At 47.2% G+C, this 19,089-nt stretch overlaps 1 protein-coding gene across 1 annotated transcript in view; it reads right to left on the reverse strand.

Moving 5' to 3' along the window:
- Positions 1 to 19,089, reverse strand: part of LOC144782452 (laminin subunit beta-1-like) — a 385,361-nt gene that overhangs the window by 162,238 nt on the left and 204,034 nt on the right. Inside the window, exon 14 of the mRNA XM_078661828.1 lies at positions 17,623 to 17,779. Within this exon, the coding sequence (XP_078517954.1) occupies positions 17,623 to 17,779 (157 nt within the window). The remainder of the gene's footprint in view (positions 1 to 17,622; positions 17,780 to 19,089) is intronic.

The following is a 19,089-nucleotide window of genomic DNA, read 5'->3' on the forward strand; positions in this document are numbered from 1 at the left end:
CTTGGCAGCCAGGAAGGAGAAGGATCTGCCACCCATGGTGGTTTTTCGGATGCGCGGGACTGCGGCGAGGGCTTGATTGGATGATCTTAGTTGGCGGGTGGGATTGTAGAAGGACAGTCGGGTGTTGAGGCATTCGGGTCCTAGATTATAGAGGGCCTTGTGTGCGTGGGTAAGGAGGCGGAAAGTAATTCTTTTGTTGACGGGAAGCCAGTGGAGGTTTTTTAGGTGTCCGGTGATGTGCTCTTGGCGCGGGATGTCCAATATGAGTCTCGCTGACGCGTTTTGGATGCGCTGGAGCTTTTTCTGCAATTTTGTTGTAGTTCCGGATGAGGTGTGTTGCCATAGTCCAGTCGACTCGTGACCAGTGCATGAGTGACAGTCTTTCTTGTGTCGAGGGGGATCCAGCGGAAGATCTTTTTGAGAATGCGAAGGACGTTGAAGCAGGAGGACGATACGGCGTTGACTTGTCTGGACATTGAGAGAGAGGAGTCTAGAATGAAGCCAAGGTTACGTGCATGGTCTGTGGGTGTGGGTGCTGATCCCAGAGCGGAAGGCCGCCAAGAGTCGTCCCAGGCAGAGGGGGAGGATCCTAGGATGAGCACCTCCGTTTTGTCTGAGTTGAGTTTTAGGCGGCTCTGTTGCATCCATTCGGCTACCTCTTTCATACCTTCGTGAAGATTGGTTTTGGCGGTGTTGGGGTCTTTGGTGAGGGAAAGGATTAGCTGGGTGTCATCGGCGTAGGATATGATGTTGAGGTTGTGTTGACGTGCGATGGAGGCGAGAGGACTCATGTAGACGTTGAAGAGGGTGGGACTGAGTGAGGAACCTTGAGGTACGCCGCAGATGACTTCGGTGGGCTCTGAGTAGAATGGGGGGAGTCGGACTCTCTGGGTTCTCCCAGCTAGGAACGAGATGATCCAGTCCAAGGCTTTTCCTTGTATGCCGATGTTGTTGAGGCGTTGTATGAGGGTGCTGTGACAGACAGTGTCGAAGGCGGCGGAGAGGTCGAGTAGAATGAGGGCCACTGTTTCTCCGTTGTCCAGGAGTGCTCGGATGTCGTCGGTCGCCGCAATGAGGGCGGTTTCGGTGCTGTGTTTGGCTCGAAAGCCGTTCTGTGAGGGATCCAGGGAGTTGTTGGATTCAAGGAAGGCTGCGAGTTGGCTGTTGACGGCTTTCTCGATTACTTTGGCCGGGAAAGGTAGGAGGGATATGGGTCGGTAGTTTTTCAGTTCTGAGGGGTCTGCTGTGGGTTTTTTCAGAAGGGCGCTGAGTTCGGCGTGTTTCCAGATTTCTGGAAAGGTGGCAGAGTTGAAAGAGCAGTTGATGACATCGCGGAGTTGGGGAGCGATGATGGAGTCAGCTTTGTTGAAGATGTAGTGGGGACAGGGGTCAGAAGGTGAGCCAGAGTGGATTGAATTCATGAGGCGAATGGTGTCTTCAGTGGTGATTGGGTTCCAGGAGCAGAGGTAGTTAGTTGGAGGGGTGGGATCTGAAGGGGGTGGGGCGGGTTGGTCACTAGGAGTATTCTTGAAGCTATTGTGGATGTCGGCAATTTTGTTGTAGAAGAAGGAGGATAGCGCATCGCAGAGGTCTTGGGAGTTAGTGATGTCGTTGGATGCTGCGGAAGGGTTGGTGAATTCTTTGACGATATTGAAGAGTTCCTTGCTGTTATGAGAATTGTTGTCGAGACGGTCCTTGAATGCTGATTTCTTGGCGGATCGAATCAGTTGGTGGTGTTTGTGGGTGGCTGTCTTGAGGGAGGCCATGTTGTCTGAGGTTTGTTCTTTTCTCCAATTCTTCTCCATGGTGCGGCAAGTCTTCTTGGATTTTTTAAGGTCATCATTGAACCAGGGAGCCTTTTTGCTGGATGATTTCAACTGGTGTTTTTCCAGGGGTGCTAGTTCGTCCGCACTGTGGGTAATCCATTGCCTGAGGTTGGTGGCCGCTTGGTCTGGGTCCATTGCTAGGGTGGGAGGGTTTTGGTTGAGTGATGTGAGGAGTTGGTCGGTGGTGATTTTGTTCCATTTTCTCCGTGGAATGGGTTGTGGACAGTTGTGGGTCAGTGTGGTTTTGTAGCTGAAGTGAACACAGCTGTGGTCCGTCCAGTGGAGAGCTGTAGTGTGATCGAAGGAGATGTGCTTGCTGGAAGTGAAGATAGGGTCGAGCGTGTGTCCGGCTGTGTAAGTGGGGGTGTCAACAAGTTGTTTGAGTCCGAGATTGGACATGTTGTCCAGCAGGGTGGTGGAGTTGTTGTCGAGTATGTTTTCAAGGTGGTAGTTGAAGTCTCCTAGAAGAATGTAGTTCTCGGAGGCGAGGGCGTGCTGGCTGACGAAGTCTGTGATGTCGTCGCTGAATTGAGATCGGGTGCCTGGGGGCCTGTAAATGAGGGTGCCTCTAAGGGTTGTCCTGGGGTCGGTGTGAATCTGAAAGTGGAGATGTTCGGCGGTTGCAAGATTGTCGTCAGAGCTGGTTGTGATTTTGATGGTGCTTCTATGGACGATGGCGATGCCTCCTCCAGTTTGATTGGTGCGGTCTTTTCGAATGATCTTGTAAGTATCCGGTATGGCTATGGCGATGTCAGGGGCAGAGGATGCGTTCATCCATGTTTCAGTAAGGAAGGCGATGTCAGGTGACGCAGTGTCGATTAGGTCCCAGAGTTCTGTTGCATGTCTGTGGACCGAGCGGGTGTTCAGTAGGATGCACTTCAGGTGGTTGGGTTCGGAGCTGTGTGTGGAGGAAGTGTGTTTGGTGAGGGTTCTGAAGCAGTTGAACTTGCAGGAGAGGCAGGAGAATGGGCCGTGGATACGTCCAGGGGTAGCTGTGCAGCATAGTGGGGTGCGTCCGGGGTTGAGGGCGAGGAGAGTGGCGGCATCGTATGTGACTCTGGGGGGTTGGGAGCGGCAAGGAGCAGGGGGTCTGGCGCTGGGCGCGGTCCAGGCGCGGACGGGCGTAGACGGGCTTACCTTTGGCGCACCTTCGGCGTGGCCGTAGCGCGTGGACGCTGCGCGTTCATGCATCTGTCATAAGTGGAGAAGTGGAGGGGGGCGGAGCGTGGGAGGGTCAGCTGGGAGGCGGGAGCGAGGTGGAGGGAGGGTCTGGGAGGGGCCAGCAAGAAGCGAAACAAAATGGCAACAAACAAATGCTGCGAGGGTCGAGGGGCTATAATGCCAATCAAGTGCTACGATACAATGATTCTAAGGCAGTAGTGGAAAAGCGCTACGCGCTAGGCGGCAGGTAGGCAGATTAAATCACACAAACAAAACGTATCAAAAATGCTATGTAATGCCCAGCAGTGGCGAGCGCTTTGAAGCGCTACACAAATACACATAAATGAATAGCAGTAACGTGGAGCACAATCTCAATGAGCACTATACCAGCAGAGAGGAGGTGGGGGGAGCGACCGTTCTTGATGAAGGCAGGACGGTGTAATTACTCGTCACCTCGAAATTACTCGCAATTATGTAAGAAGCGTAATCCAGCAATTAGGCTATTTTCTTAGTGTAAAATGCAACTTGGTGTCCAAAATGGGCCCGAGGATGCCTTTTCCGCTAAGAGAATAGTACTAAACGCTACAGGACATGAACAGCAGTAGCCACAGCGCACTGGCCTAACAAAACTTGAGGGGCCCCCTGCAAGGTACTTGGAGGGGCCCTCTCCGGACTCAATCGGGAGCTCACCAGACAGAGCACTTTGCTGAGGGGCCCACTGGAGTTTGAGGGCCCCCGCTCCGTGGGGGCTGCGGGGGCCTGTGTTACGCCACTGACAGCCACTCGCTTTCTCTTAGTTTTGTTTTCCTGTGCTCCTGCTATATAATTTTTGCCCAAAATTACTCTGAATTACTCAAGCTGACATAATTGTGTGATTTTGCATTGCAAGAGTATTTATTTATTTATTTATTTATTAGGCTTATAGAGCGCGACAGATACCCAAAAGGTTTTCCCGGCGCTAAAAGAGACACGGAGCTGCAAGACATAGATCAATAATGAATTACTGATTGAATAGCCAGGTCTTGATGCTTTGCGGAAACGGACGTAACAGTTCTCAGAACGGATGTCAATGGGAAGAGAGTTCCAGAGTTTAGGGCCTAAGAAGGAAAAAGACCTGCCGCCCATTCTTACAAGTCTGTATTTGGGCACGCAGAAGAGGCCTTGTGATGATGAACGAAGAGAGCGAGCAGGAGAATAGGCTTTTACAAGAGATTGCAGGTAGCTGGGGGCATTCCCAGTCTTAATTCTGTGCATATAACTCAGGGCTTTAAATTTGACTCGACTCTCCACTTTAAGCCAATGAAGATCCCGAAGGCGCCACGTGATGTGATCAGTTTTATTACAGCCGCAAAGCAGATGTGCAGCAGCATTTTGAAACAATTGGAGGCGCCTCGTAACTGCCTTGGTAGTCCCCATGTAGAGTATGTTTCCATAATCCAACCGAGAGGCCACCAAGGCATTGATTACGGACCTCTGGGTGTCCTTTGGCAACATCCAGAAGATTTTCCTCAGCCAACGCAGGATAGTGAAGCAGATGGCTGCCACTTTGTTTACCTGTCCTTGCATTGTAAGACCATTGTCTATAGTCACTCCCAAGTCGCGCACGTGCTCAGATGGAGATGGGATGGGGCCCATTTCAGATGGCCAATGCTTAGAACTCCAAAGGTCTTGTTTTTGCCCAAGAACCAGGACCTCAGTCTTCCCTCCATTCAACTTAAGCAGGTTCAGGTTCATCCAATTGGATATTTCCTTGAGATCAGACTGAAGTAGGGAGGAGGAGGCTTGGTCAGATTGGGAAAGGGAAAAGACAATTTGCGAGTCGTCGGCGTAGGTAAACAGAGTAAGCCCAGCACGGTCCGCGATAAAAGCCAGGGGAGTGACATATAAATTAAAAAGAAGAGGGCTGAGAATCGAGCCTTGGGGCACTCCGTAGGGTGATGGATACATTTTAGAGGTAGACGAATGAGAGAAAATCTGAAACGTCCGATCAGTCAGAAAAGATGTTAACCATTCAAGAGCTTTGCCACCAATGCCCATAGCGGCCAGGGATCTGAGGAGTATGTTGTGAGAGATAGTGTTGAAAGCTGCACTAAGATCGAGTAAGATCAGTACGGCTGTGTCTCCTCTATCTAACAGATGCCGAAGGTTCTCAGTGACGCCCAGGAGCGTAGTTTCAGTGGAGAAACCAGGGCGAAAACCAGACTGGGAAAAATGCAGTAGATTATTGGTAGCAACGAACTGAGCTAAATGATGATGAATATATCTCACCATGACTTTGGAGAAAGCTGGCAGCAACGAAATGGGGCGAAAATTAGAGAGGACCTTGGGATCGGCGGAGGGCTTCTTTAGCAAAGGAGTCACCATAGCATGCTTCCAGCAAGCTGGAACTATGGCACTATTCAGTGAGAGATTAAGTGTTGTGCAGATCGCGGAGAGCTGCGGAGTGTCTAACAGCCGAAGAATAGTAATGGGAAGAGGATCGGAATGTGAACCTGATTTTACTTTGCACAGAAGCTCCAGGAGGGTATCCGGACAGAGGTCTGGCCATGAAAGTAGAGGGGCATGAGTGAAGATTGGAAGAAGGCTTTTGTCACTCAGGTAATGCGTAATTACTGAAATTACTCTGATTGATTATTCTGGCATAATTAAAATGTCACCCAGGCCTAATTATATTTTTATTTAGGGCACCGGGAGAGTAAGTGATTTGCCCAGATGTTGTTTCCCAGTTCCAAAGTCGGCAGCTCTGGCCGTAGGGCCACATCCCTCGAGATCAAAGCTGTTTCATAAATCACCTTCAGTGGCAGTGGGGGCAGAATCCGACCCCCAATCAGAGAAAGGAGAGCCGCCATCAGCAATCGAAGGCCTCAGGCAGATTATGATCCGCAGAGCTTTAAAATGGGCAGGTGCTGTCCGGTACTGGGTACCCGCACTTCTTTAACTTGAAAGGGAGAGTACCGGCACTTCTCAGCACTGCTGCTATACATTTAAAGGGAGAGTAGCGGCACTTCCCAGGAGCACACAGGCACTCTAAATAGTGAGTACCAACATTTCTATAGTTACATTTAAAGCTCTGATTGTTCTAATTAACTTCATTGCAAAGTACCTCCTCCTATCTCCCTCCAGGCCTGGCAGAAAACACTCACGGTCAGTTCGAATGGCACTGCCAACCACTTACAAATAATGCATTCCTGACACATTACTTGCCCAGTGGCCACGACGCACAAAGGACACAGTCTGGAACAGATTTCATACAAAGTGACATGCATGTGCTGCTGGGCATGTTACATAGGACAACACAGACATTCAAACAGGCTGACCTCTGAAAGACCAGCTGAGGAAGTTACAAATCGGGCATGTCTAGGGCATGGGGCACCCAGGAGATTTCTTCAAATACCCGTGGGTACCTTTCAAAATGGCGGTTGCAGTTGCGCAGTATCGCGGTCATGCAGCCCCATGTCGTGTCTAAGACCACAAGCCACTTGCAGCTTCTGAGCCAATTGCATGACGCGGCCTGGGTTCATTATTTATTGCTCCTTCATGGTGTGGACTCTACCTGGTGATAGCCCAGAGAGGCAGGTGACCACGGCGGGTGGTTAGGAGTGGTGCTAGTTTAGCTGTGTGTCAGGATAGCCAAAGCCGGGAGCCCTTTGAGAATTGGGGAGTGGACTGATAATCTCACAACTATCGACCAACTGCAATTTAAAAGTCTGATTCCTGTTTGGTGGCAAGCTCATTTGCTTTGAAGTTTCCAAAAGAATGGTTCAAGGGTGTCAGTGACCTGAGTCCACATGCAGGTTCTTCTCCAATGGATAATGCTGGCAGATTCAATAGAGCACTGACATTCACAATCCTGGAATGGAGGTTGACTATTGGTTGGCTTTCTCAGGAATGCAGTGGGTGGCCAGTGTCTCAGCTAACCTGTAGAATATTACCTCAATTGAGCAGGAGCCCAAAGTCTCGACTGCCGTGTGGCCGGTCCACTCACCCCCGATTACCAGTGCCCGACCCACGAAGGGTGATGCAGAAATGTAAGCTGAGTTTCAGAGGATACCGCACTGAGGTCCTCTAACAGTACAGGTGCTGGTTTCTTATCTTCTGTGAGACTCTGCCCACCAGGCAGCAAGTAGATGCCTACTCGCCATGCCCCCCACCCCATGAAAGCACACGTGCTCCTAGAAGCGTGCTCTTGTTGACTCCCTTGGTAACCTTATAGCGGTTGGTTGATACCTGCTATAAGTGCACAGGTTTTGACTATTCATGCACTTGGCAGTATGATGACCCAGGACCAGGTCATGCTGAATGTCGTGATGGGGAAAAGCAACAGGAGTATAACCCGTAGACCAGATTGAGATCTGGGTGTACATATTTATAAAACAACAATATCTCAATTGGATTCACTTGTGCAACAGATATATTTGCATGTACAAGACATTACAAAAGATCTGGACAAAAAGGAAAGAGAGACTCAGAATTTTAGTTTTTTTGAAAGTGCATATAGCGTCATATATTAAAGGACAATTTTTACAAAACAGTCAAAAAAACAGTTAGGAGAACAGCACTTGAGTCATATAATGCGGTGGGAACCCAAGGGGGCTTTGTGCACTACGTGAAAGTGAGACAAACGGTGACGGCGCGAGTGACATATGGGTGAAAACAGCGAAGGATGCAAAATGGCAAAAATGAAAACAATATATACAAAATTGTTGGTTCCTCCTTGGTGTATGAGTAATTGTTATTAATTTGGGAACCGAAGAAGGTAATACGCCATGAGTTGCGCTGTAATGCGGGTCGACTGCGTTTCGATCCTATTGATTTAGGATCTCCATCAGGACCGGGTTGCCGATTAACGAGAGTGCTGTAAGGAAATGAAGGGATAGGTAAGGGGTCAGAGGGGGTGCAAGGTACGCGGCGCATCAATGATGGACGGGAGGATATGAGGGGGGGGCGTGGGGTGGTGGGTAACATGTTGTTATGGTCACCAGTGCCTACTGGGGTCCGGACTTCAGTGGTGATGTTCCTCCAGGGGACTCTTCCACCTGCAGATAGCATGAGACTTTATGATGGCCTAGATACGCGCCTCTTTGTGGTTGCTGCTACTTCTTGTAGTGTGATGACTTTGGTCATCGTTATCTGAAGATGGATGGCCATGATGTCCCTCAGATGATGGCCACTCAGCTGTTTCCTGATCAATGTAGCTGGCAAGGCAGCTACTCCAAACCCAGGACAATATGCAAGAGAGAGAATGTACTCTTGAAGCTGCTGAATACACTTCTCTAGGTGCAGTTGTGGGATGAGCGGCAGGCAGCGGAACAAAGGCCTTCGCGGGTAGTTATATAGGGTACTTGTGAAATGGCGTCCATAAAGATATATGTGTAAACAATGACAGATGAGAGTATGGCTACAGCTTCCTTGTCTATTTGTGGCTGTCATGGTTCAATGAGCCTGAGGTCACCATAAGCCCATGTCCTTTCTCATTGGCCTGGAGCAGGACTTCCCCCAGACCACGGGGCCTTTTGTCTACCACCAGTTCAATCATTTAGAGAAGATAAATAGAGACAATTCTAGTATTTATAATATCTTCAAAGGCTTACTCTTATCTTTCACCCATCAGCCGCTCACCCCCATATATCATATGCATGCCAATGATTCGGGGTTGAGTGCCCAGTTAGGATATAACATTCTACAAAGAGTGCCCATGCAGAGACCACGGAGAAGAAGTTGCAGAGCACAGAGACACATCTTGCACCTTCTCAGAGTCAGCTATCACTCCCTTTGTAGAGAACCTATAACCAAACAAGTCAAGGCTCAGCTTGAAAAAGTTTCCTTTTTTGCAATGCACGGTGAGTCAGCTCTACTGATGAGGACTTAGGTCAGTGTCATCAGTCACACTGATCATGCCAGGTAAGTCCAGTAATATTTTGTAGATGGCATTCTGGAAAGCTTCAACCACTGAAGAGACATATGAAGACCCACACGAGAGTAGAAGGGAGCTTCACATGAGTGGAGAAGTTAGTTATGCATCAAGTATTTTTGTGGTGCTCTAGCTGGGGGCAGCCGGCATTCAGATATAGTTTCAAGAACTATTCACCCCACTGAAATGAGCTATTATATCATTGATGGTGGCAGACACGTATCTTTGGTTCTTGGTGGCTTAATTTAATAGGCCGCTGTCAACACGAAATCACGGTTTCCCATACTAATTGGCCTTCTTGATAACAACAGTTGTGGACAACCAGATGGTGGGATCCTGAACCTTCTCTATTACCCCTGACCCACCTGCGTTTGATTCTCCTGCTCCACTTACCTTTATGTGGAACAGAAAGTGCCAAAGTTGATGGGTTCATGGTGGCACAAAGTCTTCTGGTCTTCTCCAGTTAAACTATTCCACAGAAGAGTGAAGTGAGCTTGGCCACAATATTTTCGACTGCACATAAACGATTAATGCAAATGGTAGTGGTGGGAGCTCTAACAAAGTGTGGCAGCTCAGCAGTGATACTGTGCCGAGCTCTTCCTCAAACAGCTTTGCCTCAACTTCTATCTGGCTATGAGTGACTCACCCTGTTGAGTACCAAGCTGATGGAGCCAGTCTCTGGCATGTCTCGCCTACTGGGGTATGCATCTATGCGGTTGCTCACCTCTAACCTGCTCACCGTTTGCATTTATTGCAGCACAGGCCTTCTTCTTATGCCGGACTTGAGCTGTCGAGAGATCCAGAGAGCTACCTAACTCAAGAATTCTGTAGAGTGGCGTGCATTGACTCCTCAATATGAGATGTCACCGTTCCAAGAGTTGCACAACTTATGCTTTGCCACCTTCTTCCGGAACATTCCACTTCACCAGAGCTCACCATGATCCACAATCATGTGTAGAATGAATTCAAGGGCTCACCTGTTCCTTTATGGGCTATGGGCTAGCTCTAGAGGTGACCTTGCGGCAGGTTCAACACCAACTGCTCACCAGTTGCCATGTGTTTTGGGAGGCCACATAGATGAAATGAAATGAAATTTGTACTTGTATAGCGCACTTATACCTCAACTGGGGTGTCCTGGCGCTGTAACGCATACTACCGTGGAACCCTTCCTGGCTTTTCCCTGTGAAAAGCCCACTCCTGGGCACCCCCAAGGTGGAGGCCAGGCATCCAAGCGCTGCTGGGGCCGTTGTGGAGATTAAGCAAGCTATTGCCCAGAGTTGCAGCGTGGGTCCCATGATTAGAATAGGCACGAGGCGAGAATTATCAGGTCCGGGGAGATTGAGCCCAATACCCGCCGAGGCGAGAATTAAACCCTGGTCCTGGGCAATACCTTTGCATCAGGGTCTGCCGCTCTAACCATTGAGCCACACGTCTCCACAGATGCAAGCAGTGGGTCCCCTGAGTGGAAAGGCCCAACAGAAGTGACTCTGAGACAAACATGGCCTGGGTTCAGATCCATTGTCCAAGCGCTAGAATCATGGCCAACTACAAAGTCTTGGGAGCCACGTGAACGCTCTTAAAGAGGACACATGGCTTTGGTACTCAACAAGCGTAGCGAGGCTTCTTACAAAGAGAGAAGTCACACTGAGAAAACTGAGGTGTACAGGCCTTCCATCTGCAGCACAGAGAGGGATGCTGCCCTCACAATGCCCCATTCACAGTGACATGGATCTTTTTTGGGTTGCGCACAGAGGTGTGGCTCTCTGAACTCTCATACCTCAGGAAAAGGTCCCAGATGAAGCATTTCTTTATTCGGTAACAAGATCCCACAAGCCCCGGCTCTGGCATGGATACGACCTGATGCTATCTCCAGCACCGGGCACCTGCGAGGCCCTCCTTTCAGTGCTCCTTTGTTGCATGATTCTTCTCTTCCTTCCTCCCTTTCCCTTAACCCATCTTTCTCTTTCAGTCACCTTCATATGGTCTCCCTCCCTCTCTTCCCCGTTCCTTCTTTCCATCTTTCCGTTGTTGCTGTCTGCCTTATGTAAATGTAAATGTAAATGTAAATGTAGTTGAGCTTATATAGCGCACAGCTACCCGCAGTGGGTGTCCCGGCGCTTGCATAGGGAACCCGTCCTGATATTCCCCTGTGAGATAGCAGGGTATCCACAAGGTGAAAGTCAGGCATCCCGCCGCGAGGGGCCGTTGTGGAGATTAAGCAAGCTATTGCCCAGAGTCGCAGAGTGTGAACCCGTGAGTCGAGGAGGCACCGGGGCGAGAATTATCGAGTCCATGGAATTTTTAGGCCAAGACCCACCGAGGCGGGGAATTGAACCCTGGTCCAGGACCGATCTCAGCTTCCGGGTCTGTTGCCTCTAACCCCTGAGCCACACTTCTCCTATGTCATCTCTTCCTTATTTCTTCTCTCCTTCCCCCACACACCTGCCTTCATTCCTTTCTCCTCACCTGCCTTTTTCCTTCACTTTCTCTTCCCTTCATTCCTCCCTCCCTCCCATCTTCATCCTGCTTACCTCCCTCTTTCTGTTCTTCCTTCCAGCTTTTATTCACGCTTTCCTTCTTTCTCTCTCCCTCACAAATTTCCCTTTACTTTCTTTTGTCCCCCTTCCACTTCCTCTCTTCCATTCCCTTTTTCTTATTTTCCTTTTCCTCTTACATTTCATTATCTTTCTCCCTATTCTTTTATCCCACCCCTCTCCTTCCTCAGTTCCCCCCTTCACTTCATTTCCTTCCTTTCTTACTCCTTCCATCCTTCAATTAATTTTGTTTCATTCCTCTCATCCTTTGTTTCCCACCATTATTCTGTCCCCCTGCCTGTCTTTCTTCCTTCTTCCCATAGTTTCTCCCTCCCTTCATTTGTTCCTGTTTCCCACCCTTCCTTGCTGTCCCTGTCTCAATCACTGCTTCCTTTTTCATCCCCCTTTTGCATTTCCTTCCTTCCCCTCGCATCCTTCCATATTTCTCTTCTACTTACTTTTCCATGCTTATTCCCATCATTCATTCTCCTTGCTCATTTACCTTTCCTTTATTTCTCCCTTCCTTTCTTTCCTCCCCTCTTCCTTAATTCTGCTCCTTCCTTCCTTGAAATCTTCCCTTCTTTCTCATTTCCTTTTTCATCTTTGTTCCTTTCCTTTCCTTTATCCCCTCCATCTCTTTCATCAAACTATTTCCTTTCTTTCTTTTCCTTCCTTCTGCCTTCCATCGTTCACTTCATCTTGTGTCCTCCCTTCAATCCCTTTTCTCCCCATTATTCTGGCCACAACCTTTCTTTCTTACTTCCTCCTGTCCATAGTTTTTCTCTTCCTTCCTTTTTAGGGCTCGGGGTGCAGCTCCGAGATCCTAATGTAACAGAAAAAAATAAAAAAGTCTCTTTAGGGCCTTGGGAAAGACACATTCCTTAGTTTTTTCTTATCTGAATATTGATTGGTCGTCGGGGTGCTGTTTTTGTAGTAGTCTTGATGCCATAGGGCATTAGGCGGCCATGTTGGCATATTCTCGGCGGTTTCGCGCATGGCCGTCCATAAATATCAATTAGGAGCTGTCAGGGTGGCCGTGTAATGCATTCCAGATGGTGTGCGCGCGTTCACCATCTAGCAGTGCGTTTGTAGATTAGCTGAGTCAGACCGTCTTCACATAGTTTCTAAAAACGTTAGACAAATGTGGGCTATATATACCAGCGCCGTGCATCATTCCTTTGGGACGTAAATACACTCTAAAAGCGCCTGTGGTCCAGCGGACACCCACAGCAAATATACGGCTGACTACAGATGAAGACAAGACGTCTAAAGCCAGCTTGTTTTATCCACAGATAAATCAGTCTAATTAAAAGTTATAAGAGAGCCGCAAAGGGGCTCCAGGCTTGCACACGCCAGTTTTCACAGTTTGAAATACAGGCCCTGTGTGGCCGAGCTCTCTGTGAACATCTACCCTGCTTCCTGCACATTTATTAGTTTACCAGATAAAAGAGGCGCAGAAAGAGGACTGTCATGCAAGACAGTGGAGCTCATGTTTCCCAATCGACAGCGTTCGCAGTGTGCTTCAATGCACCAGCGGGCGTCTCACATTGCAGGGCAGAAATCGAGCAACTAATAAAACGCCATTATGTTCTGTAAACCACAAATCTCCCAGATGAACGGCTCAGGGCCATTGTGGCACACAACAAAAGGCCCTCCTCCGGATTCCGCTCATAAAACTCATGAAACTGAGCAGATTGCATAAACAGAGCACAATTCCTTATGCAATAGAAATGCCAAGATTGTAAAGATGTTCTGAATCTTTCCTTATCACTAATCCCAGTCTCCATTGTATACTTTACACTTTCCTCACAGACAATTTAGGAGGGTGCTATTCCATGGTTTTGTAGGGGAGCCGGCTAAAATCAATTGAGAATATTTTTGGAAAGTAAGGGAGACTCTGGAGGCGTGTGTCCACTGAAAGCTTCGTGACCAACTCACTAATGCATGTATGAGTTCATTCTTAACCTGCTCTCCCCTTCCCCCATGAGAAGAAGCATTCCACCTGTTTGAAAGGTGAAGATGAATTTAAGAAGTGACTCGCTCCAAAGAAGGGTGTGTTCAGAGGTGTGTCTTAACAATACTTTTGTGTATTTTGGATGTGAAAGGTCCATGTATTGTGGACTCTTCTGCACGCATGTGTGAAATTACAAGCATTAAAAGTGACAGTCGAAACTTAAGCAATAAAATCTGTTTTGACACATCTTTGTCTAGTTGCTACACTTTAGACACTTAGATCTCCTAATCCCTTGTGCCCTTGGCGTTTATGGCTTGGCTGCATCTGGCGGATACAATAAAACATTTCTAATAAAAAAAAACATGGCTGTAAAATTTTTAGCTTTATTGACAGCTGCTATGCTGCAGGGCTTTAAGAGACGTGTCAAATATTTATTTCCGCTTCGGATTAAATAGAAAGATTTAAACACAAATTAGAGGTCAATGTTTTAAAGAAATGTAATAGCTGGGGGGCTGGTTTATATATTGGCGGTACAGAGTGTGTTTACTGCCAATATAATGGTCCATAGTTTGGCAATGGCAAAATTGCCTCAAATTGTAAAGCGCTCGGATATCCTTCGGGATCAATTCCCGCTTTATAAAACTTTATAAGTAAATAAATAAATAATTAAATAAAGACCCCTCCGTCTCTGCCATGGCCAAACTTCTCCGGCGGTCCTTACCCCATCGCGCTTAGGAGAAATTTGGCATGGCTGAGATTGCTATTTGTTCAACCTAGTTTAGATGAGCGGACAAGTAGCTGCTTTTTTTACTGCCTGGCAGTAAGGGGAAGTAAAAAAAAAATGTAGTAAGTAGTGAATAGAGTAGTGAGTAAAGTAGTGAGTAGAGTAGTGAGTAGAGTAGTGAGTAGAGTAGTGAGTAGAGTAGTGAGTAGTGAGTGCAGAGTAGTGAGGAGTGAGTGCAGAGTGAGTGTGCAGAGTAGTGAGTAGTGAGTAGAGTAGTGAGTAGAGTAGTGAGTAGTGAGTAGAGTAGTGAGTAGTGAGTGCAGAGTAGTGAGTAGAGTAGTGAGTAGTGAGTGCAGAGTAGTGAGTGCAGAGTAGTGAGTAGAGTAGTGAGTAGAGTAGTGAGTAGTGAGTAGAGTAGTGAGTTGAGTAGTGAGTAGAGTAGTGAGTAGAGTAGTAAGTAGTGAGTAGAGTAGTGAGTAGTGAGTAGAGTAGTGAGTAGAGTAGTGAGTAGAGTAGTGAGTAGTGAGTGCAGAGTAGTGAGTGCAGAGTAGTGAGTAGAGTAGTGAGTAGAGTAGTGAGTAGAGTAGTGAGTTGAGTAGTGAGTAGAGTAGTGAGTAGAGTAGTGAGTAGTGAGTGCAGAGTAGTGAGTAGTGAGTAGAGTAGTGAGTGCAGAGTAGTGAGTAGTGAGTAGAGTAGTGAGTGCAGAGTAGTGAGTAGAGTAGTGAGTAGTGAGTGCAGAGTAGTGAGTAGAGTAGTGAGTGCAGAGTAGTGAGTAGTGAGTGCAGAGTAGTGAGTAGTGAGTGCAGAGTAGTGAGTAGAGTAGTGAGTAGAGTAGATTAGTGAGTAGTGAGTGCAGAGTAGTGAGTAGTGAGTAGTGAGTAGAGTAGTGAGTAGAGTAGTGAGTAGTGAGTGCAGAGTAGTGAGTGCAGAGTAGTGAGTAGTGAGTGCAGAGTAGTGAGTAGTGAGTAGAGTAGTGAGTAGTGAGTAGAGTAGTGAGTAGAGTAGTGAGTAGTGAGTAGAATAGTGAGGTGAGTAGAGTAGTGAGGTGACTAAAGTAGTGAGTGCAGAGTAGTGAGTAGAGAAGTGAGTAGTGAGTAGTGAGTTGAGTAGTGAGTAGAGTAGTGAGTAGAAAGTAGTGAGTTGAGTAGTGAGTAGTGAGTAGAGTAGTGAGTAGAGTAGTGAGTAGAGTAGAGTAGTGAGTAGAGTAGTGAGTAGTGAGTGCAGAGTATAGTAGTGAGTATAGTAGTGAGTAGAGTAGTGAGTAGTGAGTGCAGAGTAGTGAGTAGAGTAGTGAGTAGTGAGTAGAGTAGTGAGTAGTGAGTAGAGTAGTGAGTAGTGAGTAGTGAGTAGAGTAGTGAGTAGAGTAGTGAGTAGTGAGTGCAGAGTAGTGAGTAGTGAGTAGAGTAGAGTAGTGAGTAGGACATCACAGGCAGCAGAGGTGCAAGCTTCTCACACTCACAAGAAGGACATCACAGGCAGTAACGGTGCAATATTCGCACACTCACAAGGAGATCACTGGCAGTACACACCACATGAACATACTCCATAACACATAGCAACAATACATTGGCATTTACAATGCTATTAGCTCAAACTCAAATAAATCCGAGCCCGATTGCATTTCTAATGCTTGTTCCCTTTGTTTCCCAGCCTTCCATTCTTCACCTCCCTTCCTCCATGCTTCCCTTCCAATCCTTCCTTTTACATTTCATTCCTTTCCCTCGCTCCCTTCCATGCATCTTTTACTTCCTCCCCATCCTTCTTAACTTTATTCATTCTCTTCCTTTTCCTTTCTCTCCTTTCCCTCCTTTCCCTTTCTTGAGCCTTCCTTCCTTTGCTTTATTTCTCCCTTCCTTACTCTTCTTCTCTCTGTCTTAATTTGGCACCTTCTTCCCTTCAATCCTCCCTTCTTTCTCCTCCTTCCCCTTTTATCTTCCTTCCTTTATGTTCTCTTGATTCAATTCATTTCCTTCCCCCCATTGTTATTCCTCCCTCCTTTGACTCCATTATTTTCCTTTCCTTGGTCCCCTTTCTTTCTCCCTTCGTTCCGCCCCGCCCACCTTCGGTTTCCATCACTCCAGTGCTCCCTCCTTCATCTCTTTCTGTGAATCCCTCCTTTTTCATACCATCTTTCCACTCATTGTTTTCATTCACTCCTTTCTTCTTTCCGATGCCTACTGTATTCCTCACCTGCACCCTCCTCTGTTCTTTCCTTAATTTAACATTCCCTTACATTACAACTTTCACCTGCGTTAGCCTCTACTCCTAAAACCAACTCCTGTTTTCCCTTCTCACTCTCTTGCATCAGGCATTGGTTTTCAGATTGAAAGCTTTGGGACATCATTACAAACAAGAATTGGAAAGCCAATACGCCTGGCGTTGGTAGTTTTGTCAGTGCTTGGTTTGTTTCCTTAGGTTTTTGCAAAGCATTGGCTAAAAGCAAACATTTTTTGTCTCAAAAAGCACGCATTGCCACAGCAGTCTATGACGCCGACAGGGTCGAATTTGTTGGTGGACATGCTCCCAGTGAAAGGGTAGAATGCCGTCACTCACAGTGAAGTTATCCAATGGCTGAAGTGGGCTGATCCCTTGAGCCTTTCTGTATGTTGTAGTGGGCAGAAATAAGATGTGAATGACACAATAACAGACCAATGGAGGAAGAGGGCTGGTTGAAAGCCCCTATAATGGTATTGTACATATAATTTTAGTAAAATCAAATGTTTTTGGCTTGTGCCAAGAGTAAATGCTAGCTCACTGTAAAGACAGTGGGGCCAATTCACAGAACTAACTTAAGACAAAATCCTAAACTTACTACTTTTGGTAGTCACAGAAGGCATTTAGCAGTAGTAAAGTTAGGATTTTGTCTTAAGTTTGACTTAAGACAAACTTAAGACAGACTTAAGACATACATAAGACAAACTTAAGACAAACTTCAGACAAACTTCAGACAAACTTGGCTCCTCCCAGCAGTAGCATACCTGCCAACTCACACAGTGCCACAGTATGGGCCTTGACATGGTCACCCAATGAGGAGCCGATGTCACTAGGTGGGAGGGAAAAGAGCCAAAAATCACTGTAAATAGTAGATTTTCAGCTCGTTTTCAGAGGCTTTGAACTTCCGACGTCCATTAACCAGTTGCGTGCGCGCGTCGGCCAACGGCCGTCGCGAGCACTACCTCGGTAGTGCTGTGCACGTCCGTTGGCCGATGCGGCCCTGCCCACTCAATAGAACTCCCGCACCGCAGCGGAATTTGCGCCACGGTTAAGGAGTTAAGGGGGTGTGAAAACACCCCAGAACATCGGCACGAGACTTAGCAAGCTTTTGCTCTGGTTTTTGAGGAACGTGATTGGGAGTGGGGCAGGGGGCAAAAGTGCCTCTCAGGTGCTTCCGCGGCACGAGGCAATCCCCTTCCAAGGCCCGCCCCCTCCGAACATGGTGAAATTTCCGTCTTAGTTGGCAGGTATGCAGTAGGCCCGCCCACCACGCACACTCAGACAGAACAGCTTCTTACTGGTAGTTCAGGGTCAGTGATGGACAGGCCCCTGGCGTCCTCAGCCTCATAGGTGTAGTAGTCCAGCGGCATGCAGAAGTATCCGGGACGAACGTCTTCACACTGGCGGCCTATGATGTGGGGTCTGCAGTCACACTGGCCATTCTCCATCGAGCACCTGAGGGTGGGGGGGAGAGAGACAGAGACAGAGAGAGAGAGAGATGAGGTGGGGCTTGGAATGTGCACACCTGTGCTTGTTGTTTCTGTGCATACAACCAGCATGGTTCAAGGACAGGAGAGGCCATGAGAACAAAGCCTGGGTTCACTTTCTGGAAGAGGATAGCACATAATTGTACACCTAATTATTCCATTTTCTTGGAAGTCTAAATGCTCCCATACTTACCATTGATGTTCTAAGTCCTTTGCAAAACTTTCAATTCACAAAATCATAGGCTTTGCAGCAGCCAAAGGGCCCGTCACAACGCACAAAGGACGCATTGTGAGTCGAAAATCAATTTTCGATACACAATGTTCTTTGCGACTGATTGCTGTTCGGTAGGGGGCGGCGTGAAAGGGACCTCTCCTCCTCCATCCAAATCCCTATGGAATGAGTCAGTGGCTTGCATCCACGTCTTCCATTTAAAACAATTGACTTGATATGATCTCCCTAAAGTGAGTCGCATCTCATTCGCAAAATGGAAGCTGTGGTTGAGGGTCAGCGCCCACCGTGGGAACGCGTACACTTGGGTTTGGCGGGAACAGACAGTGTAGTAAAACAAACATTCCCTTGGGTTATGAAAGGAACAGGATACAAGGGTCAACTCACAACTAGGTCGCACCTCACAACACACACAATAATACAACTCGTCAAGGAAACTCCCACCTAATATTTGAATCAATTGCTAAATAGCACTGAAGTTTTACAAAAATCTTTTATTATTAAAAATCTGATTTCAATGTTAAAATTTCAATACACCTCCTATCTATCACAGTTTTATGCAAAACAATTGATAAAAACTAGTCTTAAAAACAATAAATGTAAAAACCCAATTACAATCAGTTTACACAATATACTATGACATAAAAAGAGAACAATGGTTATGTTGTGACACGACAATCATGCAATACCAACTCGTACCAGGAAATGTGACAATCTTAATAAACAAATTTAAACAAAAAAAAAAGAAAAAGAACCATGGTTAGACAGCATGCTTTGTCTTCCAAAGGAACATATCCTATGGGACAGTTATTTTCGTATCTGCAGGACCAAATTTTCCCTTAGATTATGTACGATGATGCGTCGACACAAGGGAAAATTAAATAAATAATTAATTTTCCGTCGTGGTCGTCTCTTGAAATTTTGAAGTTAAAGTGCACTGTCGATCACATTTCTGCACTAGATCTCGTAAACTCTACTCCCGGACCCAAAAGGTTGCATTGTCTTAACCCATGTTTATTACTCACATGCTACATTCTTCTTTTTGGTTT

The sequence above is a fragment of the Lissotriton helveticus genome, chromosome 9, assembly GCF_964261635.1.
Source record: "Lissotriton helveticus chromosome 9, aLisHel1.1, whole genome shotgun sequence".
NCBI lineage: Eukaryota > Metazoa > Chordata > Amphibia > Caudata > Salamandridae > Lissotriton > Lissotriton helveticus.